The sequence below is a fragment of the Notolabrus celidotus genome, chromosome 11, assembly GCF_009762535.1.
Source record: "Notolabrus celidotus isolate fNotCel1 chromosome 11, fNotCel1.pri, whole genome shotgun sequence".
In the NCBI taxonomy this organism is placed as follows: domain Eukaryota; kingdom Metazoa; phylum Chordata; class Actinopteri; order Labriformes; family Labridae; genus Notolabrus; species Notolabrus celidotus.
The window spans coordinates 34,249,109-34,276,005 of record NC_048282.1 but is presented as its reverse complement, the minus strand read 5'-3'; the positions used below and the strand labels follow the sequence as shown (position 1 = coordinate 34,276,005).

The 26,897-nt window shown below is 40.4% G+C and overlaps 3 protein-coding genes across 9 annotated transcripts in view; 2 read left to right on the top strand and 1 right to left on the bottom strand.

The window, feature by feature from the left end:
• The first annotated feature begins 573 nt into the window (after window positions 1-573).
• On the top strand, window positions 574-12,442 carry ctdsp2 (CTD (carboxy-terminal domain, RNA polymerase II, polypeptide A) small phosphatase 2). Its single transcript, XM_034695937.1, has 7 exons — window positions 574-1,232; window positions 4,052-4,215; window positions 5,400-5,501; window positions 6,368-6,424; window positions 7,035-7,127; window positions 9,524-9,709; window positions 10,657-12,442. The coding sequence occupies exons 1-7, from the start codon at window positions 1,169-1,171 to the stop codon at window positions 10,780-10,782; spliced, it is 792 nt and encodes a 263-aa protein (XP_034551828.1). The 5' UTR covers window positions 574-1,168; the 3' UTR covers window positions 10,783-12,442.
• Window positions 12,443-14,399: 1,957 nt separating this feature from the next.
• On the top strand, window positions 14,400-20,394 carry tegt (testis enhanced gene transcript (BAX inhibitor 1)). Of its 2 annotated transcripts, none has more exons than XM_034695014.1 (10): window positions 14,400-14,532; window positions 16,504-16,609; window positions 16,716-16,824; window positions 17,485-17,605; window positions 17,702-17,750; window positions 17,901-17,998; window positions 18,375-18,454; window positions 18,547-18,647; window positions 19,323-19,398; window positions 20,318-20,394. In XM_034695014.1, exons 2-10 carry the CDS (start codon window positions 16,554-16,556, stop codon window positions 20,339-20,341), a joined length of 714 nt encoding a protein of 237 aa, XP_034550905.1. In that variant the 5' UTR covers window positions 14,400-14,532; window positions 16,504-16,553; the 3' UTR covers window positions 20,342-20,394. The 2 variants fall into 2 exon arrangements, with proteins under 2 accessions (XP_034550905.1, XP_034550906.1); XM_034695015.1 differs by lacking the exon at window positions 14,400-14,532 and adding an exon at window positions 14,712-14,820 and having other exon boundaries at window positions 16,502-16,609.
• A 2,496-nt stretch (window positions 20,395-22,890) lies between these two features.
• The window catches only part of nckap5l (NCK-associated protein 5-like), a 64,823-nt gene continuing 60,816 nt past the window's right edge, over window positions 22,891-26,897 (bottom strand). For all 6 annotated transcript variants that reach the window (XM_034694971.1, XM_034694973.1, XM_034694974.1 and 3 more), the window contains 3 exons: window positions 26,448-26,726; window positions 25,744-25,895; window positions 22,891-24,140 (listed from right to left, as the gene is read on the bottom strand). In XM_034694971.1, coding sequence (XP_034550862.1) covers window positions 23,880-24,140; window positions 25,744-25,895; window positions 26,448-26,726 — 692 coding nt within the window. In that variant the 3' untranslated portion in view covers window positions 22,891-23,879. The remainder of the gene's footprint in view (window positions 24,141-25,743; window positions 25,896-26,447; window positions 26,727-26,897) is intronic.

Genomic DNA, 26,897 nt, shown 5'->3' with positions numbered 1-26,897 from the left:
CTTTACAAAGTGCTTTACATAATAAAAACCCAACAATAACAAACAAAGGGAGACAAATAGGACAATTTTAAGAGGAACAACTTAAAGTAAAACAGAAACTACTAAAAGCAAATTAATAAAATAAATACTAATCAGTAAAACAAGAAGTGAATAAACAACCATTAACCGTCCTATTATCCTTGGGGTCAATTGGACCCCATTCAATGTTTAAAGTCCCTAAAGTAATGATTATTTTTTTGGCTTTATATTTAATCTTTTGTAAATTTGTTTTGTCCTTCAGGGCCACCGTAGAATACACTTACTACTTATTTTTATTATAATGATAAAAAGATGATTCTAAATCAGATTAAATATGAAACAAAGCTACATTTCCTCTTTAACAAAGCACCATAATAACTCCACCTTTAATTGACTTATCATTGAGTTGTTTATTTGTTTATACTCTTTAAATAATTCACAAACAACCTGAGAGTTCATTTACACGAGCAGCGTTGGAATGTGTTCTCTGCGGAGCGTGCAGGACGGGGAGGAATGCCTCTGACCACGCCCCCTCTCCTCCTGGGCGTCCAATCAGAGCGCGGGGACGGTTTCAAGGCGCCCGCGGGGTCCCAATCGTAGAAAAACAAAGCCTCAGATAACAACAAAACTCTTATTTAACGCCTTTTAAAACACCAGGATCGAGTTAAATTAGTGAAGGAAGACTACAGGGAGAGAGTCTGGGCGTTTTCCGCGTCTCTCTGAGGCCTTACTGCCGATGTTGTTTATCTGTAGTAAGGGGGGGCTTGAAACCGGCCTTCCCTTGCCCCATTTCCTCGGTTGTTTTCCTTCTCTCGCCTGGATTCTCCATGTTGTTGGTGCAAGAGTGAAGACTTCGCAGCGACGGGAGAGGGGGGCTGCTCGGTGATATTTCCACTCATAGTCAGCTGTAGACCCGAGACTACAGAGCTGGGAGACCCACGAACACCCTCTGAACACACAGACAAGTGCCTTCCCCCCTTTTCTCTGAGGAAAGAAGAGGAATCCAGCTCTCATCGAGGACTGTAACTGAGGCGGAGGACAAGTTACCTCGGTGAATAATTGAGTCCACTTGTCCATAGAAGCCAATGAGGGATGCCCATCAGTGCGCGCGGACTGGATTTGAGGATTTTGAGGGCTCTGTGATTGTCAGATGGAAAGTTCTGTTATCACCCAAGTGCAGAAAGAAGACCAAGTCCAAGTGTCCCCGAAAACAGGTGAGGAACCCGGGCTCCTGATGGAGGCTGCTGCACCCTCACTTCAGTACTTCAGTACATGTTGCATGTGTTGCTTTTATTGTGTATTTGTAATCAGTGTGGTGTGTTTGGAGGAGGCTGGAGTGCGCCTGTTTGACAGTTGAGCGATGCGGACGCAGGAGCAAGAGCGCGATTTGAGGCGCATTGCCCTCCCCCCTTCCTCCCCCCCTCCTCCTCCTCCTCCTCCTCCCCCCTTCCTTATTTTTACACAACAGAGCTCTTATAATATTCACAGCATTAAAAACACACACATGCATGCTGAAAAACTACCATAATGTTCCTGCTCATTTAAAAACACCCACCTTTATAATACCTGTTTTTATTCCTTATAATAAAAAACACACACATTGAACTCCCTCTATTATATCCCTGAATATATATTCCCTCCACATGTGGATTCAAACTTCACCATCTCTTCCCTCATGTTGTTGTTTTGCATTAATTGTGTGACCCTTCCCTAACATGTGTTGTTGTGATCAGAGCCTCTTCTCCTCAGTGCTGCTGCTGCTGCTGCTGTGTGTGAGATGTGATCATCATCATGGCCTCAGCTCTCCCAAAAAAAAAAAAAAGCAGATCTGTGGGTGCCTGCCTGCCGTGTATGTATTTATGTGGATCAGGTTCCAGCTTGTTTGGCTCCATCCCATATCCTCCTACTACAACCAGGTAGAGCGGCGAGGAGTGAGGAGCTCGTCTGTCACCACAGGCAGCAGCAGCAGCACTGTACTACAGAGCAAAAACAGGCTGTTATAAATACACTATATATAGAGGTGGTGTTTTGTGAATAGATTCTTGCAGGGTGGAGGAGGGGGGTGGGTCACAGATCTGCTGCTGCACTGTCCTCACATTTGCTTAATATTTGATTAGACACAGAAACCCCTCAGCTCCTGTAATGAATCAAACACATTAGTTTTATGGGCTGGAGGGTGTAAAGGGACTCTGATTAACAGCAGGACTGTATAGAAATACCAGGTGCCGCGGTGTGACAGCGGAATGCACAAACACACCCCTCTGCACACGCCCATTGTAGCACCGTTTCAAAGATTTCGTTGTTTGAACGCCTGAAAGAGGCTTTGCTCATTGACTCCAGCTCTCTACTTGGAGGTTAACATGGTGCATGTTGCAGGGCTGCAGGTTCTGCTGCCTGCCTCATGTCACGGTGTAGCTTTGGGAGAATAATTAACAGCGTCCACAGAGTATTTTTTTTGCATGTTTTGCATGCTGGATTTGTCTGCAGGATTAATCTGCTCTCTATCCTTCTACATGAAGGGGGGAGATGTAATGCATGTGTTATGTCATACATAACCAGTACGGTCTTCCTGAGGGAAATCAATAAGCAGGGTTGGATTCATGGGATATAAATCATGTGGATCGTATCGATTATTGTTTCAGGACATCTGAGGAATCACAGAAATAAAGCGTCCAGCGTCCTTTGTCTTAAATCTGCTGTTGTTGTGTAATCACTGGTGTCTGTATTAGAGCCATGAGGGTCAGCCTGCTGCTGGACGCTGTAGATTAGAGTGAAAAATAAATCTCTGAGCATTCAGTTGGCTGGCACACTTCTGAGTGTTTATCAACAGTTCCTCTTTCTAGTAAGAGAGCTGTGTGTGTGTTTACAGTTTTATGATGTATCGATGGCTTTAAATTCTGCATCTGCTTGCAAGTCCTCACACGAAACACACCAGAGGGGACTCGCAGGAATGCTTTTCTCCCTCTTTTCTTTTAACAAGTCTCATCAGTATGGGGCTGGGACTCTGCTGTGTTCCAGAGTCTGATCAAAGACCTGCACAGGTCACTGAGGTGTGACTGCTGGTCCAGCTCCTCGCCTGCCTGCCCTGCTCCTCTGTCCTCTGTCCTCCGTCTGTCTCTTCTTTCTGGCGGCTGTGAAGCGTCCTGCTCTTTAAAATGGTTGGAATGTTTTCTGTCTGTGTTTTCTGTTGAAGCTCTGCTGAAAGTGTGGGTTTTCCCGCCCTCTGTGATTATATAACATGTACCAGCCATTTCCAGCAGCAGCAGCAGAGGCAGCAGCAGAGGCAGGCGCATTAAAAACAGGTTTCATGAGCGGGCTGTGCCATCTCCTGCTCGGGGATTGATGGTGCCCTTAGGAAAGGGGAAGCTCTGTTTTTAAATCAGGCCACATTATGAGGAATCTCAGAACGAGGGATTGTTTTATTCTAATGTTTCAGAGTCACAAGTCCTGATCATAAATACCTCCAAAGAAGACAATAAAGAGTTAAAAGAGAGCACCTTTAAAGACTCTTTGAATGCTGATCCTTTACTTTTATGTTTGATCTCATATCTGAGCTGTTTAGTCAAAATATTAAGTCCATTCTGAGGAGGGATGTTGACTCTATCAGGGTTGTTTTTGCAGAGATGTTTCAAAATGTGTCTCTGTTTTCTGCCGTGAGCTGAGATAAAAGCTTCTCATCTTTTTTAAAGGATGCAGATACAAAAGGCAAAACAAATCAGCCAACCGTATCTTTCAACTGTTCTCAATTCAAGGGTCATAAAGACGACATATCCTTGATACAGTTAAGGATTAATCTGGTTTGATGATAATCCAAATAATCCAGAAAGGTTGAGATATCTTTGTATTCTTCTTCCTGAAACAACATGTGTGAAAATGCAGCAAGATTTGTTTCATGTGTGGGGGATAAAGAGGGTCATTTTGGCTTCACCTCCATGTTCACCTTCTCATGAAAGTGTCCCTCTCTCTCTCTCTCTCTCTCTCTCTCTCTCTCTCTCTCTCTCTCTCTCTCTCTCTCTCTCTTTCTGACGGACAGGCCAGGTGAGCCGCTCTGCCCTGAAACAGCCTCGGAGTTGTAACATCTTCAAAGCGCTCTTCTGTTGCCTCCAAGCTCAGGATGGCCCCAAACCACCGTCACCACTGCCGCCGCCTTCCCAGCAGGCCTTGCTGGAGTCACAGGAAAATGGGACGGTTGTCAAGGTAACACCATTCCAGCAAAATTTCACACCACTGAAAACAATTTGAAAAAAGAAAAAAAGAAAAAGAAAAAAAAAAGAAAGCCTCAGCTCGGTCCCTGCCTTTTTTTTTTGTTTGTTTAAGATTTCACTTCCTTGTCGCACCCACACACACACACACACACACACACATGTACACACACACTGAGCATATATAGGAGGAGGCGTTTGGATAGTTTGGCCATCTGTAGGAATAAACACGCTGTCGTAAAACTGCACTTATCATCGTCTTCAAGCGATCTTCCTCCTTTTTTCTTTTTTAACAACCGTGCACTAAAAACCTGAGACTGCACCTGCTCTCAACATCTTGAAAGCTAACCGCAACTGTCTGCGGATATGGAACCGCTTTGATGTTCACACTTGATCCTCCAAGGAAGATATGACAGAGCGACTATCAGTCCTTCAGGCAGATGTGAACAGAGAGAGAGAGAGAGAGAGAGAGAGAGAGAGAGAGAGAGAGTATTGTTAAGCAGTAATTGCTGAGGTGGAGAAATAAAGCCTTGAAGCGTCTCCTGCACACTCAGCTCAACTCAGAGCGTCAGGAACCTTTAGAGGAGCATTTAAATGAGATGTTTGTGAATGTGGAGGAGTGACCTCCAGCTTTTAGAAGCAAACAGAGAGAGCGTGTTTTCACCTGAGCGTTGTCTCGCAGGCTCACGCTTTAATTAATCCAAATTAGAAGTTTGCACTCTCTGGATCATTTCTGCTCTGGGTTCAGGCTGTTTTGCCGCTCGTGGATTTTCATGCTCCTCCGTCTTGTTTTTCTCCTCCTCCTCGTTGGATAATCTGTTTGTGTTATGTAACATATTTATAATGAATGTCAGTTTGCTCGTAAGGAGAGGGAAACAAATTAAAACGTAGGGATTCTGGGTATTAAAAAAACTGAGATTATATCAAGTTAATGTGTTCCTGTGCAGGTGAATCTCTCTGTAGTGATACTTAATGAATGTAGAAGCTGCAACACACACACACACACACACACACACACACACACCTACATACTGACAGTTTCTAATTTCCCACAGGTGAACCAAACAGCCCGACAAAGTATCAGGATTAATCACGCTCATTAGCTACGAGCAAGACAAATGATACAAGTGTGTTTTTTTTCGTGCACCGTTACAACAAGCCCGTCATGTGTCTCCTCAGCCCTACGAGCCCAGCCTCCTGCCTGACATAGAGGAAGAGGACCAGGGGAAGATCTGTGTGGTCATAGACCTGGATGAGACCCTGGTGCACAGCTCGTTCAAGGTACCAAAGCTTCACTTCTGTTGAACATGTTTAGTAGAGTTGTTAAGCATGTAAGCTTGTAATAAGCTGGATTTTCTTAAGCATTCATTTACAACAACTTCATTTAGGATTTAGCGTGGGTGAGTTGGTCTCGTTAAGATTAAATAAAGAGGACTAGAGTTACAGTTCATCTGTTTCTTATTTTCTAGATCAATGTGTGTGATGGATTGTCTTTAAGATCTCAGAAAATGTTGTAAAATGTCAAAAAGTGTTCCCAAAAAGTAAAAGATAGCTTCTTTAAATGTCTTATTGTAATGTTTGGATAGTTGTTTAATCTGCAGCAGGTCAGGAAATGGTTAAAAATGTGCAGATCTTTTTCAAAATGAGCGTAAAAGTGTCTTATTTTTGTCAGAAAAACTAAAATAGCTGCTTTAACCTCCTTCAAATCTTGAATTTTTCCCTTTTTTGTTGCATAACATGCAAGGAAATGTTGAAAAAAACTCTTAATTCCACAAAAATCCCAAGAAGACATAAAATGTCTCAACTCAGAGATATTCAGTTTATTCTCACAGATCAGAAAAGAAACCTCACAGCTAAGAAACTATGAAAACATCAGGAGATTAATAAAACAGTTCCCCTCTAATCGATAAATCCTAACCTTTCAAGTTTGCCTTTTAATCCCAGTTTCCTGCGTCCGACCTTCACGTGTGCTCAAAGAACATTCAGGGGATTATATTGTGTTTGTGTAGGCTGTGTGCTCTGATTTATAGCAGCCTTGTGGAGTCTGCTTTTGAGTGTTGGCTTGTTATGTAATGCCATGTGAATGTACACAGCGCGGCTCATGTGAACGAGCATGCCAACCATCTCCCTCTGTGTTCTCCCCCCAGCCTATTAGTAATGCAGACTTCATCGTGCCTGTGGAGATAGAGGGGACCACACACCAGGTAAAAAACTACTGTGTGTGTGTGTGTGTGTGTGTGTGTGTGTGTGTGTTTGCTATGGAGGAGGGGGGAGGGGTTTGTGTATGTATGTTGGTGTGTTTGCAGCGGTTGCTGAGCTAAAAAAAGGGATGGGTCTGTAACTGATCAGCCTGCTTTTTCGCTGTGACGGGACCACAGAGCCCTCTACTGACCAGATGTTGAACAGAGAGTCACAAGTGGAAGAATCGGCTGGAAAATGAGTCATTTCTGCTCTACTTGTTAAAAAATGTCACAAATAAGTGTCAAACTGACTGTGAAGAAGAAAGATCCCACGCGGCTCCGAGCAGTGGACTCCTGCAGTGCAGAGCGTCTCCTTAGTGGACATGTGGAAATGTAATTAAGTCAGAAATGTGACTCCCTGGACCCCGTGTGCTGGATCCTCTGTGGGGCCTCCGCCTGGTTCAAGTAATCCAGGATAGGCTGGTTAACACTGGCACGGCCTATTCTTGATTACTTGTTTCAGGAACCGGCTATTAGCAGCAAACGGATGAAGAGAAGAAGTTAATGGGACTTAATGTAAAGAGTTTAAACGATGCTCCTGTAGGTTGTCTCCTCACGATGCGTTTGTTTGCAGGTGTACGTGCTGAAGAGGCCGTACGTGGACGAGTTCCTGCAGAGGATGGGAGAGTTGTTTGAATGTGTGCTGTTTACAGCCAGTCTCGCAAAGGTACTTTACATCAGAAAGACCCCTAAAAATAGATGTTCATATTTTATTCAGCACCAACTATCTTCTTTCATTTGATCTCTGATCTGATGTCTGATCCATCAGATGTTGTTCTGCTTCCTCTCGCCTTTTAGTTCTCCTTTTCATTGTGAGAGTAGCTGCTTAACATGCAGTTAGTCAGCTCATAGTCCACACCCGGCCTACGTTTGTTTCTGTGCTTATCTGGAGTGGGTTACAGCAGCTGAGCACAAGCTAGACTCAAACTTTGAATTATAACAAGTTATAATGCAACTTTATGTAATTTTTACAGCTGAATAGGATATAATTACCAGATGCACATGACAAAACAGTGAACAAACAAACAACATACTCATGATAAACAAGACTTTGGGAGGTGTGCTGCAAAACTACGATCTGATGATGTAATAAGTGCTGTGCAACTTGTGCAACCCCTGTTAACAAAGTGAGGAAACTCAACTCAACTCAACATTATTTAAAAAGCACCTTTCATAAATAAAAACAAAGTTCTTCACAGAATAACAGAGAGACAGAAAACAACAGCAATGATAAAATTATAAAAGGCATGATTATGAATAAAATACTTAAAAATAAAATCAATACAGTAAAGTTAATAAAAGAAGTAATAATGGAATAAAAGTTAAAAAATAAGGTAGCGTTAACAAGATCAGATGAATATAAGAAATAAATAGATAGATAATTAATTAATAAAGATAAATAAATGTTAAAGCAATGATTAAATAATAATGCAGTCCAAGGCTAAAAATAAATTACTCCAAATTAAAAGCTACATTAAAAATGTAAGTCTTAAGTCTACTTTTAAAAACACCCACCACTACTTAAGGTAGTAAACATATTACAGAAGGACAATAATAAACTCACAGGCATGAACTGATTCCCTGAATTTAAGTAGAGCTAATGAATAGTATGCAGCTTATTTTCACGGTTACATTAATTTCATAAAATATATAAAAAATGCTCATAACAATTCCAAAGAGCCTAAAAGACTTCTGCAGAGAGCTTATTTTGTCCATTGCTAATTTGTGCGAGAAAAGACGCGAGTTCACGCGAGATCTCATCAGGGTGACGAGATTTTGATGCGCGAATTGAGCGAGTAAACAAAACATTCTGCCGTTAGTATGCGAGCGAGAGTTCTCGTTTGTTGTGCCGTTGTGCCACAGTTACTGATCCACTACTTCAGTGATTAATATGAGGAAATGAACACTTAACTTAATTCAGATATCTGCGCCCCATAGATTACAGTACGTAAATATTTACACATGCTAACTGCAGAGATGTAACATCTACAGAGCAAACAGAAGCAGCATTCTAAGCTAATGAAGGAAGAGGTGTCTTACTTTGGAGCTTTTTGGCTCTAGGCAATTATTTACCGTGTTTTATCTCCTGTTTACATATGACACAATGTAGTTTTAAATGATTGATTTAAGCACAGATGAAAGGTGTTTTAAAAGTAGCTTAAAATGAGCTGATGTGTTTAATCAGCATCATCCCTGGACACAAAGAAGTTAGCATAATAAAAGTAGTGTGATGTTGATGCTTGATAGAAATGCTTTCAAACAGTGATGTAGATTTAAAGTTTGAGCTTTTTCTTTAACTTGACTTTTACCAAAAAATAACACTAATAACCTCAGATTACCACATTTCACACATGCACTTATATGAGGCTAATAACATCAGTCTAAATGTCTAAACAGCCCTGAAGATAAAGTCAGCATACTCATATGTTTCCCTCTAATTTGGTACTGCATGAATTTTGTGATAATAATAATAATTTTATTTGTAGAGCATTTTTCAAAACCGAGTTACAAAGTGCTTTACATGGGCAGCAAAATAAAACAGGCAGTTCATAAAAACACATAAGTCAAGATAAAGAAATAAAACACATTTTAAAAGACATAAAATTCCCCTAAAAGAACTGTAAAGGATTACAATTATTTTAAAATATATTTCTTAAGACTTTTTAGTCACTCCTAAAGTTAAAGTCCTATAGAATTCATACATTTTGCAGTATTTTTATTATTGATTTAATTATTTATAGAGCACCTCTCAAGAACAGAGCTCACAAGGTGCTTTACAACAACAACATGTTGTAAAGAAGTTATTTTAGACCCTTTAATGATACAGCCGCCACCTTTAGTTAACCGTCGGCATCTTTCTCTATTAAACTTTGTTGATTCAGAATCTGATTTAAAGACAGCTTGCAAACCCGATCCAGATGAGCACACATTTGATGCATCTTCTTTGCTTTTCTGCTGTTGAAGTGAATATCCACCATGAGTAGAAAGTGCTTCATTAGTCAAACCTTACACCTCCCTGCTGTCCCTCCCCTGCTCCCTCCCTCCCTCCTCATCCTCCCTCAGTACGCAGACCCAGTGACGGACCTGCTGGATCATTGTGGTGTGTTCCGGACCCGGTTATTCCGGGAGTCTTGTGTTTTCCACCAGGGCTGCTATGTCAAAGATTTGAGCCGCCTGGGCAGAGACCTCCACAAAACCCTCATCCTGGACAACTCTCCTGCCTCCTACATCTTCCACCCCAATAATGCTGTGAGTGTTAACCTGCTCCTCTCAGCTGGGATCTCAAAAAGTCTCTGATGGCTATGATGAATATTATAGATAACGGAATTTAAGAGATATGGCAAATCCTCCTCAAGCTCAAAGAGGTCTGTAAAACTTCAGAGACAGGGTTTGTATTTATGAAATGTAAGATGTTACCAGTGGACAGAATAATGATTCAAATAACAACCTGTTGTGAGCTTGTTATCTCCAGTTTGCTGCAGATATTGAGCTTGAAGGAGGCGTTTCTTACAAAAGGATGAATCACTCAAAATGAAAACAAGTTGCTCGTATTGTTGGAGCAGTTGTCATCTCGCTAGAAATAGCAGATGGAGTCCTTGATAATTTGAGAGATGTACAACGTTCAGTGTGTTCAAAGATTTCTTCATATTTTAGTTACAAATCAACAATTAAACTGCAGCTACATGAATCCCACCAAAGACGCACATTACTTGTACAGATGTAATCGTTTTAGAATCACTAGTTCTCTTCATTTTATCCTATTTTGGGTAAAACTACTGATTATTATCCTCCTTTATGAATCTGAAATCAATATCCTTAGTGTGTTGTGTTTTTTCTGATGACACAACTTCTGAAAATCATCCAAAATAGCTTCCCTGAGCCCAAGCAGACAGAATTATGTTTCCTTTTTGGTGAGGAAAACTGTTCAAAACTCAAAGACATAACATTTATTCTCTTATAGAACTATTAAAAGCAGACGATCCTCAATTATAAGAGGTTTTAATCCCCAAATAGTCAGCGTTTTGGATTTAAAAAAGACCGATCTGTGATCATATTTGCAGATTAACTGTTTCACTTCTAATTCTGATATATGGAAAGATAAACTGCACACAGAAGACACATTAAGGTCTCATTGGATGGCATGGTTAATTACAAATAGCCAGGTTGTAAGTAAGTGTGTGTGTTTTTCATGTCAGGTTCCCGTGGTGTCATGGTTCGACGACGTGGACGACGCTGAGCTGCTCAACCTTCTGCCTGTGTTTGAAGATCTTAGTCAAGCTGATAATGTTTACGAGCGGCTGGACCAGCTCCGTGGACAGTAAAGAAGAGCTCTCAGCGGACCCGCTCGGTCCGTGTCAGAGCTCCAGCTTGAAACTTCTCCAGCTACACTAGAACCTTTTTTTATATATCTAGAATAGATACTAAGAGTTTCAGACGCTGTTCTCCAAGCCTCTGCACAAAATCCTCTGTTTAGTAAATCGTATTATCTCGGGGTTAAGGAAATTCCAAGGCTGTAAAACACAATGTGTGTTTGGCTAACTGAAAGTATAGATTGCAATCTGAGGCCTTTCCTCTGCACCTCAGTGCTGACATTATTGACAACCACTATCTGAAAGCACGATGAGAAAGAGCGGAAAACAACAACCAAAGCAGTCCCATCACAATCACTCCGGTCAATATTAACGTGGTTCTTTTGCCAAAGCAGAAGCCTGCCTGCCCTGACTTGACTTTTGGACTTTGTTTTTTTTTATTATTGTGCCTTTAAGGAACAACAAGAAAAAAACATCAGCTCTTTTTTAAAATTTCCACCAGATTTTATACATTTATTGATTTCTTTTTATAGGTTGTTTTATAAGGAAATCTATTTTTAAACAGTGAACACGGTTCCTCTATGCAACCCATGGACAGTACCTCCTGAGTAGCCAGTCAATAACTGCATTCAGCAGATGTAAACATTACTATGTCGCCTTATTTACCTGTAAGTGAGCAGCAAAACAAAGTGTATTTTACATAATTGTACTATAAAAATGACTTCTAGACAACAGATATACATCATTAGAGGTCAGGTTCGATATGTTGTAAGTAAACAGGGTGAAATCTTGTCTTTGATGCTCCGTTGAAAGCAGACACACTGGATTATGTTGGCACATAGGACGAACAGAAATGCCACAGTTTTCAGTCAAGGTTTTTTAATAATGGTTCATTTTGTTTTCTTTTATTACTATATGACAAAAAACTTGCACTTGTTTTTTATTGACAGTGCTGAAAGTAAAAAAACTGTGCCTTTTGAAATTCGGACAGAGAATGGTGTTCTGCCTGAAAAGAGATTTGTAGGCCTACACAGTCTGATGTGTCATGCTGAGCGTGAGTAAACACTGTCAAGAGCAAGTGTAATGCCATGTGGCTGTGGTACTTGCAGTGCAACACTTGAAAAATATCAAATTTGATTTTTTTAAGCATGTGTGAGCGTTTTTTCTGTATTTATTGGCCAAAAACTTGGATTGTCCAGTACTTCTTACTGCTTAACATTTTGTATTGTAATCCATTTGCCTACTTTGAGGCTGGCCTTGTGTTTAACTGTTTTATCTGTGCCTCAATTTGCTGTCAGAGCTCATGGATAATCCCAAAAAAAATGTCAGCAGTTAAATCACATACATGTAAATCCAAAATTCAATCGTGCAAGTTGTCATTTTTCTTTTAAATTCAGTACTTTTGATATGTTGTCGGGGTTTATGTCTGGGTAATGTTTTTTCTATGATGTTTTAATGTCTGATGCAATTATTGCCTGCATGTTAACAAGTCAAATATGACAATGAAAATGTACCAGTTGTGATGACCAAAAGTATTTGTTTAAACAGTCACAATTTGTCTTTGTGTATCAAAATAAATCCCAAACTCATTTTGTCTACCTGAGCTGACCAAAACTCTAAAAGACAAGGTGCTACCAGTTTTTATTTTGTAATAAAAATTGGTTATGATAAATTGTTTTTGTGTGCTTTTTGTCCTTGAGTTTGGAAGTACAAAATAACTATAGCTGTAAGCCTTTTTATAATTTTATTCTACATAATTTCTCACATTTATGGCTTACTAGAATTAAATAGGAGACATTTATTCTCTATAAGTTATATCCACGTCAGTGCTGCTTACAAAGGGGATTTTTTCTGAACTTGCCGCTCTAAATATATTGTACACATTTTAATTTTGTGTAGAAATAAACAGACTATACCTTTTGAAGTATTATGATTCAAATTACTAGTGTGGTTTTTATGTTGGTAGGGTAAAATTAGGTGTTAATACAATTTATTCTACATCATACTTTCAGGAGAAACCTTTACACTTTTTACTCTGCTGTATTTTCAAGTTAAAGTTATTGTAAGCAAAACAAAAATAAAAGACTTATGAGAGCTCATGTTTCAGAAAGATGATAAAGACATTATGTGTATTAACAATCACAAGGGCCTTCACCTGATATTTTTTACTACTGATTTTATTCATAACTTCATTGACATTTTTTAGATTTAAAATAAAGTACATAAAAATGTTGTTTTAAGTCCAGGGAGATAATTTTATGTAAATTGTTTTTGTGTGCTTTTTGTCCTTGGGTTGAAAGTACAAAATAACTATAGTTGTATTCCTTTTTATACTTTTATTATAAATAATTTCTCACATCTATGGCTTATTAAAAATTAAATCAGGGCCTTTTCTCCTTTATATGAGTTCCACTCATGTCAGTGCTACTTGCATACATGACTTTTTCTATTTGAAGAAAAAACATACCTAGAAATAAAGACTACACCTTTTAAAGTATATTGATTAAAATTACTAGTGCAGTTTTTACGTTGGTAGGCTTACAATTAGGTATTAGGTACAATTTATAAAATAGAATAGACTTTATTTGTCATTGTCAGGTGTACAATGAAATTAGAAGCGCTGCTCCTGAATGTGCATGAGATAAATACAAATAAAATAAAAACAGGTAGGAAATGTGTATAAAAGACAATATAAATACAGTAATAATATAAAACAAATGTTAAATATATACAGTCAGGTGGGTAGAAGAGGTATTTGGGTTTAGGATATTGCACATTATGTGAACAGTCTTCACAGTTCCCGGTATTGCACTTGACATGAATATTATTGCACAGTAATACATATTGCACATGAGGGGATTGTTTATGTCAGCTGTTTGAGGGTGTTTAGTGTTGTGATGGCTCTTTAGTGTCACTTTACACTTTTTGTCTCTGCTACTTCTTCAAATTAAATTTATTTTAAGCAAAACAATAAAAAGACTGATGAAAGCTCATGTTTTAAAAAGATTAAAAAGCAATTATAATATTTATTAACAATCACAAGGGACTTTCCATTATTTTTTTTACAACTGATTTTATTCATAAATTCATTGAAATTTTTTTGATTTTAAAAAAGTACATAAAAATGTCGTGTAAATGTAAATTGTGCACTAAAAAACAACAAAGTATGTTGACCTGTTACAGACATGTTGCACACAGGTTGCACACTGTTGCACAATGCGTCATATCAATCCACACTAATCTTCACTCTTTCTACTATAAGCTGCTTATTGTAGTTCGATTAAATACATATCATAAGTTTAACATAAGTGTGATTTCTAACCATACACGGTATAAAATGTCAGCTGTTTAATCTTTAAACCATCAAAAACTCGATGTTTTGCTTCCAGCCGTTTATAATGGTGAAGCTACATTTACGAGGCGGCCATTTTAGGTGTACCGAGGACATTACTTGGTGACACCCGGAAGTGGATTAAATCACATAAAATACTTCAGCAATGTTGCTTTTTAAATATTTTTAAAAAAGTAAAGGTAACATTTATACAACACAGACTTTCATTTTCGTCCCCTTAATTCGATTTGTAGTACATTTAGCTCTGTTTTGGTTTTAACCTTCGACATAAAGAACTACAAATCTCTGGGCGTTACCGTGGTGACGTCATGTGAGCTGACTGACACGTACTGTTTTGTAGTAGAAAAAAAAGTCCAAAGCAGGAAGAAGAAAGGCAAACAGAAAGCTCGGAGGCACAGGAGAGCTAAGAGGTATGTGCATAATGTTATCATATTAATATGTAGTGTTAGCATTAGTAGTTAATGTCGCAGCGCCGAGGAACGTTAGTGAAGAGTGAAGGAAACGTCGAGCTGTGTTGACAAACGAGTTCAACGTTAGCTAGCTAGCTAGCTGGGCTGCTCGTCGTTAAGCTAACGGCTACAGGTTAGCTGTTAATGTGAGACTCATGCGTCAAACAGCCAGCAGGTCAACCGTTTAGCTCCACTAGTCGAACATTTACTCATACTTTAGAAAGTTCTTCATCTTTATTGTCAGCTGAAACATATCACATGAGTTTAAAGCATGTTATGAGAGATTGTTAGCTTGCTAGTCGTGATTTTGTGGCAGTTTGGACTCTTAACTTTTGACTTGTGAGGCTCGTCCGTTTAATGATGTTATCTAATCAAACTACGCACTTCAAGCCAGCGACAGTTTAGTGCTGCAAGAAGTGACAGACATACTCAAAGTTAGATAAAAGTGTTAAAGTGTAATATTGTACAATTTAAGTTCATGTTAAAAATATATGGAGATGTTCTGAAATAGAAGTTGTACTAGTGCCCTTATTAGTAAAGTATTAAGAGTTCATTTGCAAAAGCAGATATCACAGTTTTTATACATTTTAAAAAACAAATGTCTTTTTAATAAAGTTACATTTCTAAGATACTTCTGATTAGTAATGTCATTTTGACTTAGTCCAAGTAACCCAACTTCAATTGATTGATAATACCTAAAGCTAGTAATTAAAAAAAAATTTTAAAATTTAAATTTTTTAAAAAGTGAGTTATCTGTTTTTGCAATGAACTCTTCAGATGGGTCGTTTTTTGACTTTTAAATCAGCTTGAAGTTAAATACATATTCAAATTTAAAGTCTTTTTTTGTTTTACAAAAGTGTCAAAGTAATTGGAATTTTCAGATGATACAAAACAAGGCTTACAAAACAGGATATCAGACAAAATGCTAAGTTACAAAACCGAAACAAATATCCAAAACAAAGGGGAAACTAAAACAAATTAAAAGAAGGAAATAAAAAGTACTGTATTTTGTTTTTATGATTTCAGAATGAGTCTGGATTTTCGAATATTCGATTAATCATTTATAAAAAAAAAACCCTGAATACTTAACAATAAATGAAAATATAGTTAAGTGGGAAATATAGAGACTTGGCAAATGATTTATATGAAACTCAAAATCCTTCTTCATTGATTATGTTGATATCTGGTGGCCTGGAATGGGGGTGGGGGTGGGATGAGGTTTTGGTCTTAATTTTCTTCTTATTGTAATTTATTAATATTTTTTTATTATATTGACTATGGTTTGTTTTTGTTTGTCTCCTCTTATTTGTGTGAGGTTAACTTCTTGCACAAGCATGATGTTTCTGCTGATCAATATATTGCTTGTAACAAACAAATACAAATATAAATAAAACAAAAATTTGATCACAAAAAAAAGAAAATGTAGGTAAAAGTAGTATCCAAATGTTATCATATCTAACTGAGCATATCTTCAACATCTTTGCACAGTCATTATATGGGTCGATCTCTCTCCTTATGTTTGTAAAGGGGGCGGGGACTATTCCAATACTCAGCGAATAGTTAGTAGTGACTTTTGAGGAGTATTTTAGCGTGAACTCCCCATTTCTTAAATGATCATGTGTTTTGTAAGTAAAAAGAACATCTGACAGTATGTGGTGTAAGAAGTAGAAGTCTTGGATTGCGTAAAATTCGCTTCAGGTGAAGCACTTTCAAGGAATGTGCATTTACCAGCCATTAAACATTTTATGCATGCCAACAGTTTGGGTTTTCTAAAAGGGTCAAAACTCCTTTAATTGTAGAGTGAGGCGGATCAGCTCGTGGCCTTCATTGTTATTGGTCGCTGCAGTTCTGACCCTTTTAGACTTCCTTCCTGTCTCTGTGCACCTCCTGAAGTCATTGTGCCAGAATCCTTCAGTCTTTGTTTCTTTTCAGAGGATTTCACATCGCAGGACTGTCTTCGGATCCCTATCCGTGGTTCCATCATGAACGTGTTTGACCGCAACATCAACTTTGACGCTCTCTTCAAGTTCACCCAAATGTACGTACGCCGCTCCGTGCTCCATCAGTCAGATATGTACTCTATCGGTTCTATCTGAAGTTTCCTCGACCCAGCCCTGCTCATTCTTTGTAATCTGTGTCCGCAGATCTCATTCAACCCAGGTGCACTTGAAGAATGTGTATTCCTGCCTGGCTGCTTGCATGTTTGTGGCTGCAGCTGGATCCTACGTCCATGTCGTCACACGCCTCTTCCAGGTAACATTTGCTGCAACAGTCTTCAAAGTAGATTCTCCACAAAGCTCAGACTTTATCTACCTAATCTAAAACTAAAAACAACATCAGGTCAGTTAGTTAGTGGGTGAAACGATGTGCTGCAGTGTGAGACGTTTCAGGAAAGTTGAACTCAGTAACTATTGGAGCTTTGTAGATGATTAATTTTGAGGCACAGATTCCTCCAGGTCCAGAGTTTATTCAGTAAAGGTTTGAAGCTAACCACATGTATCGTCTTCACTCGCCTACTGAGTACACACCAAGTTGCTCATTCACCGCCACTCATGTTTCATGTGACAACAACACAACTGTGTGTAGAAAACAGAAACAAACTGCACATGTGGGAGGATCTGAAAGCTGCTGGTTGCCATCGTGCAACACATTTACTCTTCTGTAGTTTTTGGGATTTACAGTTTTAAAAGATACTGAGTAACAGAGGGAGGATCAAATCAGCATAGAAACATGTAGTCGGAATCTTTTAGAGGATCTTTCCTGTCCAGTCTAACCAGTTTAACCTGCTGCTATGTGTCCCAGTTTAGAAGAAAGGGAGAAAAATCTTAATGTTGAATTATGTGCCTCAGATTTTATGTTTAGTAGGGACTGATATTTGGTGTTCCCTGTCCTCCTTCCCCCGTGTGTTCTCAGGGCGGCGTGCTCTCTGTGCTGGCCTCTCTGGGGATGATGTTCTGGCTTGCCATGACGCCTCACAACTCAGAGACAGAGAAGAAGAGACTGGCCATCCTGGCAGGGTTTGCCTTCTTCACAGGTGAAGTCCTGATAAAATAGCTGTGTGTGAACTTTCTTTTGATCCTTGAAATATATAGTCTAAAAGCTCTCTCTCCCTCTCCCCCTACCCCTCCAGGTGTCGGCCTCGGTCCCACACTGGACTTTGTCATCGCTGTTAACCCAAGGTGTGTGAAAGGTTACTCTGTGTTAATGTCTACACACAGCACACAGTGAACAGCTGACTGAACAAATGTGTCAACAACACTCATTTTTCAAAATAACACACCTGTACCTCCTGAGGCCTCACTGGTTTGTTCTGGTTCCTCTCTCCTCAGCATCATCATGACGGCCTTCATGGGAACCTCCATCATCTTCATCTGCTTCACCCTCAGCGCTCTCTATGCCAAACGCAGGAGCTACCTGTTCCTTGGAGGTAAAGAGCGTCTATGAAAGGTCCCATACGTAGCAGTTTCACCATGTTTGGTTTGAAGATTTGATATAAAAAATCACTGTGGTTAAAAATACCAACAAATAAAAAAGTTTTACAACGTTTTGAATTAGTGGAACTTAACTCCAAAGCATGTTTGAGAAACCTGCACCATGCTGTCAGAATGAGGAAGCAGTCAGCGCAAATATGGGTCAAAGAATCTCCTGAGCTCCTGACGTGGACTCTGTTTTTATCTCCAAACTTAAGCTAGGTTTGCAGAGCTCTTAGATCTACTCCACAATAAAAGGAGACATAGAAACCTCTCTAGTCTAAACTTACTCCAACACGCTGACTCCTAACCTTGATTCATTTTGATCCTCAGGCACTCTGATGTCCGGCCTCTCCCTCCTCTTCCTCATGTCTTTGATGAACATGTTCTTCGGATCAGTGATGCTGTTTAAGGTACCTGAACCCCGGCCCCTCTCATACAGCTCAGTACGCTCTGTGTTGTAACGTGTCGTGTAACCCTTCTCTCTCTCTCTCTGTGGCGGCAGGCTCACATGTACCTGGGGCTGCTCATCATGTGCGGCTTCGTCCTGTTCGACACTCAGCTCATCATCGAGAAAGCAGAAAACGGAGACAAGGATTACGTCTGGTGAGGACCTGAGCTCTTTGCTGTTTACACAGACAGTATTTCACACAATTAACAGACACTATGACTGATAACAGGAGGCTGTATCCACCCTTACACATAACCCACATAATCCAATCTGTGTATCCATATGTCCCTCCACTATTTCATCTTGAATCAGGGAAAGAATCAGTCCTTTGAATTACAATTATCAATAAAATAATAATAAAGAAGAGGATGACAGTTCTAAATCTGTAGCATTCAACCAAGAGGATCTATGTAGAGCCCTCTTTTTAGATAAAACCTGGTCCAATTAGAAAAATCAGCTCAATCCAGGTCTCCCAGATTCCTTTTAATTTGAGCCGCTCCAGTCTAGCAGTCAACCGGGACAGGCATCAGCCTCCAACTCAAGACATTCTCTATCTCTGGCTTTCTTGCTTTCAGATTCACAGACTCTTAAACATAGATTTCTTGCATATTTGGACCCTGATCAGTGGGCTCAGACCCTCTCATCACCAAACACAAAGTTTAAACTTTGAATCAGTTCTTAAACCTGAAAAGAGTCGTTCAGATTACTTTTAGATTTTCAAACAGGCTGTAAAATCTCAGCTCTTGCATGATAAATGAAACATTTACAACCAAACTCTTTTTTTTTTTTACTGAAGATTCTGAAATGAATGAAACATGTTGTGTTTTCAGGCACTGTGTGGACTTGTTCCTGGATTTCGTCACCATCTTCAGGAAACTGATGGTCATCCTCGCCATGAACGACAGGGTACGGACCGATCTTTGATCCTTCTCTCTTCTTTCTTACTGTCAAATGAAAATCAATCAAATAATTCTAGAGTTCTTCCACGAGGAGGTCTTTACATTTTGATTATGTCATGTTTCAAAGTGGTTATTAGTATATGTGAGGGCTTAGCAGTCTAAGCGCGCCCCATATACAGAGGCTAAAGTCCTCATGACAGAGGTCTATGGTACGACTCCCGGCTATGACCATTCGCTGCATGGTCAGAGGTTTTCAGAGGACCAGAAAGACAACATGGATGAGGAGAGGAGGAGGAGGAGGAGAATCCTTGATTCAGTGATTACTGCAGGAAAACCTCGATCACATGACTCCAGCTGTCCGGCGCTCCTGCGCCATGCTGCGTTCTGAAATTGCAACCTGTGGGTGTTGACGGACGAGAGAGCGCCGAGCTGAACAGCAGCAGATCTGGTGGAAGTGGAGCGTTAAGCTGTCCGATCATTAATGGCGAGAATGCCAAAAAAATATATATAACTTAAAAATATATATGTGAGAAAATCTGAGAGATATAAAACACTGACAGTGATGGAAAGAGAATCATATCCAAGAGGAGTAATGGTGGTAGTAAATTCTGCTCATGATATTTCAGCTCTTGAGTATCTAAATGTATAAAGTTGAGGTAAACACTGAGGCGATGTTCACATTTACACTCATTTATTCATGAAACTATAAATTAAAGTCTAATTTAAAAGGTGTTCAGCGTGGGAATCAGACCTCACCTCTTCATCTCTGTGGTGATGACACACGGGGGAATCTTAAAGCTATCAGCAGACGTGTTAATGCAGTTTAACTCGGCTCACTTCAGCTACAACGATCAGGTTTTATTTGTTTCTCCAGCTTGAATTGATGATTGTGTGTCTTTAACTCTTTCTCTCTCTCTCTCTTTCAGGACAAGAAGAAGGAGAAGAAGTAAAGAGTGTGAGGAGAGTAATAAATCTGTGAGATAGAGGTACAACTTGCAACGCACTTGGTGCTTTTCACTTTCTGTCTTCATTTATTGAATTAACTTCCTCTGTGGTCTTATATTATTGAAAAAAAGAATCTTTCTCTGCTTTGTTTTCAAACTTACAACAAAGAGGTTGAATGTAAGTTTTCTGTTTTACTAATGCTAGTCCCATTATGGCTGTGAATGGATAGACGCTGCAGTGAACACGTTTGGCCTGTAGGGGGGAGCGTTGCCTCGTGACGGCTCCCTGAAGCTGAGCAGCACTTAATGAAGGTTTTCATATTTACTGTTATTTAGTGCCATAAACTCACACATGACATCTTAGGCTCCTGTTTTTGAGTGCGAGCTCCGAGGACGGGTCCTTGTTTAATTTGAGATTATGTCATTTCAGCTTATTTATAGTTTCCTCTTTAGTGGCGTGTCACGAGATGTGCTGTCCCATGATTTTGACAATTTTGACAACAGACCCCCCCTCCCCCCCTGCTCAGAGACATATCCCTGTAATCGTTTGTCCCACTTTAAATTAGTTCTGTTACTGAGACGCCGTCGCTCCCGAGACGAACACTAACTCCATCCCTCGTTTGAGGAGAAGGAGAAGAAGGAGGAGGAGGAGGAGCTGACCGTGTTTTCAACCTGACATAAAGAGACCGGCTCCGACCCCTTTGTGTAAATTTCTCTAAACACCTGTTGTCTAGAAACTAGTTTGCCAAACCTTATGATGTAAACCTTTTGATTTGAATTCTTATGATTTTTAGATGTAAACTGTGAAGAATTTATTTTATTGATGTAAAATTGAAACTAATAATTTGATACATTTGCTCAAATAAATGTGTTGAACGTATTGAAGCCACTTCTCGTGCTGTGTCTCTCACGAAAGCTGCAAAGAACTCTGCTTTAAATGTTTAAACCTGAGGATTAGAAAATGATCAGAGACAGATTTAATGATCGATTAAATAAAAAGAAAACACTTCCAGGCTCCAGGTCTGGGAAGGTTCTCAGTCATCCAGGTCATCGTAATCCAAAGCTTGATCCGTAAGGCAACTGGACTGGTAGAATTTTTGAACTTTGTGACTCCTGGACACACCAAGGACTGTTAGTGGCTTATATCTTTGAGCTCTCCCCCAGTCTGGTCTGAACTGAAGAAGCCTTTCAGAGGAGAGGTGAACGTCTTCAAGAATTTCTACTAGTCCAGTTGCCTTACAGATCAAGCTTTGGATTCCAGGCTCCAGATTCTTAAAATATCAAAACAATCTGCTTATTCATTTTCTTTACTTCGGCTGACTAAACCTGCAGCCGCTTTTAAGAATTTATGACTCACATATGATCAGTTTTGTGGACGTTTCATGAACTAAATAATTCATACAAAACATTAACCTGCAGTCCTTAAAATGTTACTCAAGACATCTGACTTCTTAAATCCTAAAAGCTCTCTATAGATGGTGCCTGAGTGATGATGAGCTGTTCCTCTTACTCATCTATCAATGGGCGAGAAGTAAGTTCCTGTAACAAGAAGATGCAGCTAATTTGATGATCTTTATGTAAAGTTGAAGTGATTTGACCCTTTAAGATGTGTCCTATCAAACCTGTTAAGGCTGCAGATTCCTCGTGTGATGTCTCTTAAGTCGGTATCATTTAGGGTAGGAGCTAAAAATGAAGATTTAAAATAATCTGGTTCTAAAGAAGTGATGTAGCGTTCATGTGGTGTCCTAATAATCTGAGAAGAGGAACCTGATATCCCCTGAGATCTGAACATCTTCTAAACCCTGTTAAATGTTGCCTTTCAAGGTGTAATATTTTCACCTCTAACATCTCACCTTCAGTGTGAATGTCTCAGAGGTTACCAAGCCGTCCCACCTCTGTGTCAACATCAGAGGCGTTACAACTGAGTGTGAAGCTCCTGCTGTGTGTTTACCTCTCTTGATTCTGCAAAGTCATAACACAGTTTGAAATCACACCCAACTAGAGAGTTGATGTTTCAGTCGGGGTGTGACACGCAGAGTAAATCATGACCTGATAACAGATGCACGTGATTATATCATGACACAGCAATAACCTACAGTAATTATGATGAATCATGATATCTGAAGAATACAAAGTGCCCTTAAAAGGGAAGTCGTTCATGCCACTGCAAGGAGGGGAGATATGATTAGAGCACGCTTTCTGCTGTAAATTCAGATATCGATGTGTGACATAAGTCAGGATAAAGAAATATACTGCTGCATTGATATTTCAGTCTGACTAGAAACTTCTTCTAGACAAGTTGCATCTGTTATCTGCCCATGTTTGTTCTACGGTGCAAATCTGCACACGACAAATCACCTGAGCTAGTTAGATAAAGTACTTTTAATGCAAAGCATCTGCTCCAAGATGCATAAATCCCTAAGTGCAACATTTTGCTTCACTTAGTCCTCCAGTTTGGATTCTCACCTGCATTTCTGCAACATTTCTGCTGCAGATTTTCCTCCCTTTTGACACCACATAAATGAAACGTCACAAACAGACGCTGAATCAGTGGATGACTCTGAAGAAGCATGTATTTCAGCACAAAACGTCCCCTCCTGATGCCACCACTGCAAAGAACGCTTCCTCACTCCTCAGAGCTAAATGAAAACATTTTAATTAGAAAGTTGAAAAAACGGCAGTAGGTACATAGGACCTCTATCGGCTAGGGAACGAAGTACAAGATATGAACAAAATCTACGAAGCGAGGACACGGCAAGTTTCACAGAAAGATTAAAAAATAAAAGATGACTGCAGATGATGAACATCAAAATAAATAAATAATAGAAATACATATTCATTGAATAATGTAGCCATTTCTCTTATCTATGTTATTATTGCTGGTATATATTACCTTTAAATGTATTATGATTTAAAAACAGACATTTTCTGACAACCTTCATCGGTCGTTAAATCATATCAACATGATCAATAAAATCGTTTGTACATTTAAAATCGTGATGAGTTCAGCAACCAAGAATCACAGACATGAACATTCATTTTTTTAAGGAGCTTCATGTTTTTTTTAAATACATTATGTGGTGAAATGATGATGAATGTATTGATACAGTACAGAACATCAGCTGTCCAACTGATCAGAACGAAAACCTCCGTCAGAGGAACCGAAGACGACTACCAGGAGTGACTTTTTTTGTGCTAATCTTTAGCTTAGCCATGCGTTTTTGGAGTCCTGTACACATGAATCGAAGAGAGCGAGTCCACAGTCGGTCTGATTGTGAAAAAGTGAACAACCTATTTTGTTTTGGTGGCTTTTGGCTTCATGTTTATTGATCCTGAGGAGAAGTCTTATCCATCCATCCTTCCAGTTGCAACAGAGAAACGGCTTCACGCCACATTATTCCTGCGGACATCAAAGAGGGCACAGTTTTCTTTAAAAGATGGCGGTCAGTCAGTCAGCAGCATCACAGTACAACCAACCAGGAGGCGTGCTCAGAGCTGGCTCTTATCCTCTCTGTCCTCCCTCCATCCTCTCTCCTTGGCCGGCTCATCCTTGGCTGCCGCAGGACGACAGACTGTCGTACAGAGAGTCGCTGAGGGACTCTGGGGTCTCCAGGACTTGAGGGCGACTCGGGGAGATGGCTTCTTCCGGACGCTCCCTGAGCAGCTCCAGCCCGGCCTCCCGGCTCATCTCGGGGACGCTGGGAGTGCGAGTCTTCCCCCTGCGGCTCATCCCGGTCTGCGCGGGGACCGGCAGGCTGCCGGGGTCCACCACCCGGCTGGAGGAGGGGCCGCCCGCCTTCATGCCCTGAGAGGAAGCAGAAGCATCGGAGGTCATGTGATCGGTCTTATGTAACGCCTTCAGGTGCAAACGGCAGAAAGTGGGCTGCAGGAATCTTCTAAATGAATCTTTAATATTCAGCTGATGAATAATTGGTGAAGGCAGAATGTGTTTCTGTGTTCGTCATTATGTAAGATGTGAGTGCACATTTAAAAATGTAGCTCTGCTTTACTGCTGCAGAGTATTTTAAGTCTGTTAGTGACCCAGATTACTCCTTTCATGCTGCAGCCTCGGAGCCTTTCAGCAAGAGGAGACATAAAGTTTGAAAAGAAGCCGAACAACGAGCAAAGTTAGACCAGCTATCTTTCTTCTCTTCCCCACTAAAGGTTTTTCTTTGTGGAGTCTGTCGTCCGTCCTCTCTCGTCTCAGGACAGATGGCGCTGTGAACTCTACAGATTGTGATCCCTTGAGGCAAATGCCCGATAATACGAGCTCTACAAACCTTTATTTAACCTTTTTTAAACATTGATGATGCATCTGGTTCTCTCAAATTAAAGAAAATAAAGATTCTCATCACGTCACTGAGAATCAGACACAGAGCTCAAACTTAAAGTCACCCTCACTGTGTGGTTTTCATTTAAAAACAAAGCTGAGAGATAAAAATGAAACTTTGTCTCCAGAGGAGGATATAAAAAGTCTTAGAGGAAGTGAAACATGTTGCTTAAACCTCACTGTTTGTTTTACTTTCACTATAAAAAGAATAAGCGCCACTGTTCCTCTCTTTGGTGGTCTCAGGATTCACACAGAACATTTGTGTCTTGTGAAATCATCCTAAAAAAACATTGGGGTTCTGGTGGCCTCGCAGTCTAATGGCTCATTTCCACTTAGCGGTCTGGTATGGATCAGTACAGTTTGGTACGGGTTGGATTGGTAATGCCTGATCCTGTTTCTGTTTCCACAGCCAAACGTGCCCTACTTGGTGGGCGGCGTGTAAGCCGGATGCCGATAGCTGCGTCAGCTATGTAATAGCGTGACGTCATGGCAGCGTGACACAGTGTACGCTGCTAATAAATGCAACGAAGAAGAAAAACGTGAGGAAAGTCTGAGCCTCTTGACGTCATATTCAAAACAATAAAAGTGATCTTCCTGAAGTCCACTGGAGATTTAAACATGGCGGGGTTATGTGTCTTTATTACCGCTGCTGCACAGGAAGTGACGATTCTTTCGACCAATCAATGGACTGCAGTGTTTCTAGCTCCATCTACTGGGGTGGGATCGGTATGTCTGGCACCCCAACAGAAGGGTACCAAAAAGTGGGACGATACGGCTTGGTAATTTGGGGACCTGTTCCGGTTTTAGTCAATGGAAACGCCACAAAATGTGTGCCGTACCGAGACAAACCGAACTGAACCGCTTGGTGGAAACAGGGCTTAAGCGCCCCATGTATGGAGGCTACAGTCCTCGTCGTAGAGGTCGCTGGTTCGACTCCCGGCCGGTTGACCATTTACTGCATGTCTTCCCCCTCTCTCTACTCCCCACATTTCCCATCTCTCTCCCACTTTCTTATCCATTAAAAGGCAAAAATCGGTTCGATTTATTTCCAGTAAGTTCTGCTTGAATTCATCCCTACCCCTCTGAACGGCGATCCAAACGACACAGGCTCCTCCTCTTCCTCCTCCACTGCCAGGTAAACCTCCGCAGGGCCTGCCGGGGTCTTCAGGTTGGGGAAGGTCCAGGTCTTTGAGCGGGGGGAGAACATGTTTGCTCCATGAGCCTCTTTGTCTGCGGACGGAGAAATCAAAGTCACGTGTTAATCATTTCATTTCTTTCACGTTACAGAATCATCAAAGATGGTGATGTCTCCTGAAACATCAAGAACTTAGTGCATTAACTTTAAGACATTCATGTTCCTCTTAAAGATGAATCCCAGTGGACGACATTTAGTGTTAAGAGGATGAAAATGTTGTTTTGGAGTCTGTTCTTTTGGTCCATTCAAGAGATTCAACTCAGAGGCTTAAATAAAGCTACTGTGATGAGTTCATACCCGATTAAAAAGCAGAAAGAAGCTGATACTGATGTTCTTATTTGACCTGCAGAAGCAAACAAGACCACCAGAAACAGGACTGATTATTTTTAGAGTAATGCTGCTGAGTAGGTGTTGGATGAAGATAGTAACAGCACACTGCAGATTCTCAGGAAGTGATGTGATTGGCCGTTAAAAGAAAGCAGCGAGTGAAGAGATCAGAGGTTTCATTTTGACCAAAACCAGCAAACTCCAAAAGTTCCCCTCAGGACCTTTAAAGATCTGTGGGTCTAAAATAATTCTGTGGTCACCTTCTCGGATGACGCCCGCAGAGCCCCTCCCTTCCATCACGGAGCCGTACTGAATGGTGGGAATCAGCTGTTTGTGCGGCGTGTAGCACTCCTCCTGTGACGTCAGGTCTCGCTCCAGAGTGCGAGCCCGTCTCCCGGCCCTCCCGGGGGACCCCGAGGAATGGTGGTCCGCCCCGACCCTCGTCTTGGACAGGCCACGCCCCGCTGCTCCGCTGCTGCAGTCAGGAAGGGGAAAGGTACCGATCCCGCTGTCCAGGGTGTACGTGGAAGCACCGGAACCTGCAGAAGAAGAAGACAGAGGAGGTTTAGAGAAGCTGATAAAGAGGAGGATCTTCAGCTTCATTATATAAGTTCTCTGTCTTGTCTTTGTAATTTGTTCCACATGTGAGCCGAGTAAAAAGAGATGCTCTCATAATTAAATAAACAACAGACGGTACAAAGGAAACTAAT

What these genes read in the sequence shown, in the direction of transcription:
- tegt (XM_034695014.1), top strand. Translation starts at nt 16,554, where the DNA reads ATGAACGTGTTTGACCGCAACATCAACTTTGACGCTCTCTTCAAGTTC. An exon ending in TCGTCACACGCCTCTTCCAG is followed by an intron (nt 16,825 to 17,484) that starts GTAACATTTGCT and finishes GTGTGTTCTCAG; the next exon opens with GGCGGCGTGCTCTCTGTGCT. An exon ending in AGGGTTTGCCTTCTTCACAG is followed by an intron (nt 17,606 to 17,701) that starts GTGAAGTCCTGA and finishes CTACCCCTCCAG; the next exon opens with GTGTCGGCCTCGGTCCCACA.
- ctdsp2 (XM_034695937.1), top strand. Translation starts at nt 1,169, where the DNA reads ATGGAAAGTTCTGTTATCACCCAAGTGCAGAAAGAAGACCAAGTCCAA. An exon ending in CCAAGTGTCCCCGAAAACAG is followed by an intron (nt 1,233 to 4,051) that starts GTGAGGAACCCG and finishes TCTGACGGACAG; the next exon opens with GCCAGGTGAGCCGCTCTGCC. An exon ending in AAAATGGGACGGTTGTCAAG is followed by an intron (nt 4,216 to 5,399) that starts GTAACACCATTC and finishes GTGTCTCCTCAG; the next exon opens with CCCTACGAGCCCAGCCTCCT.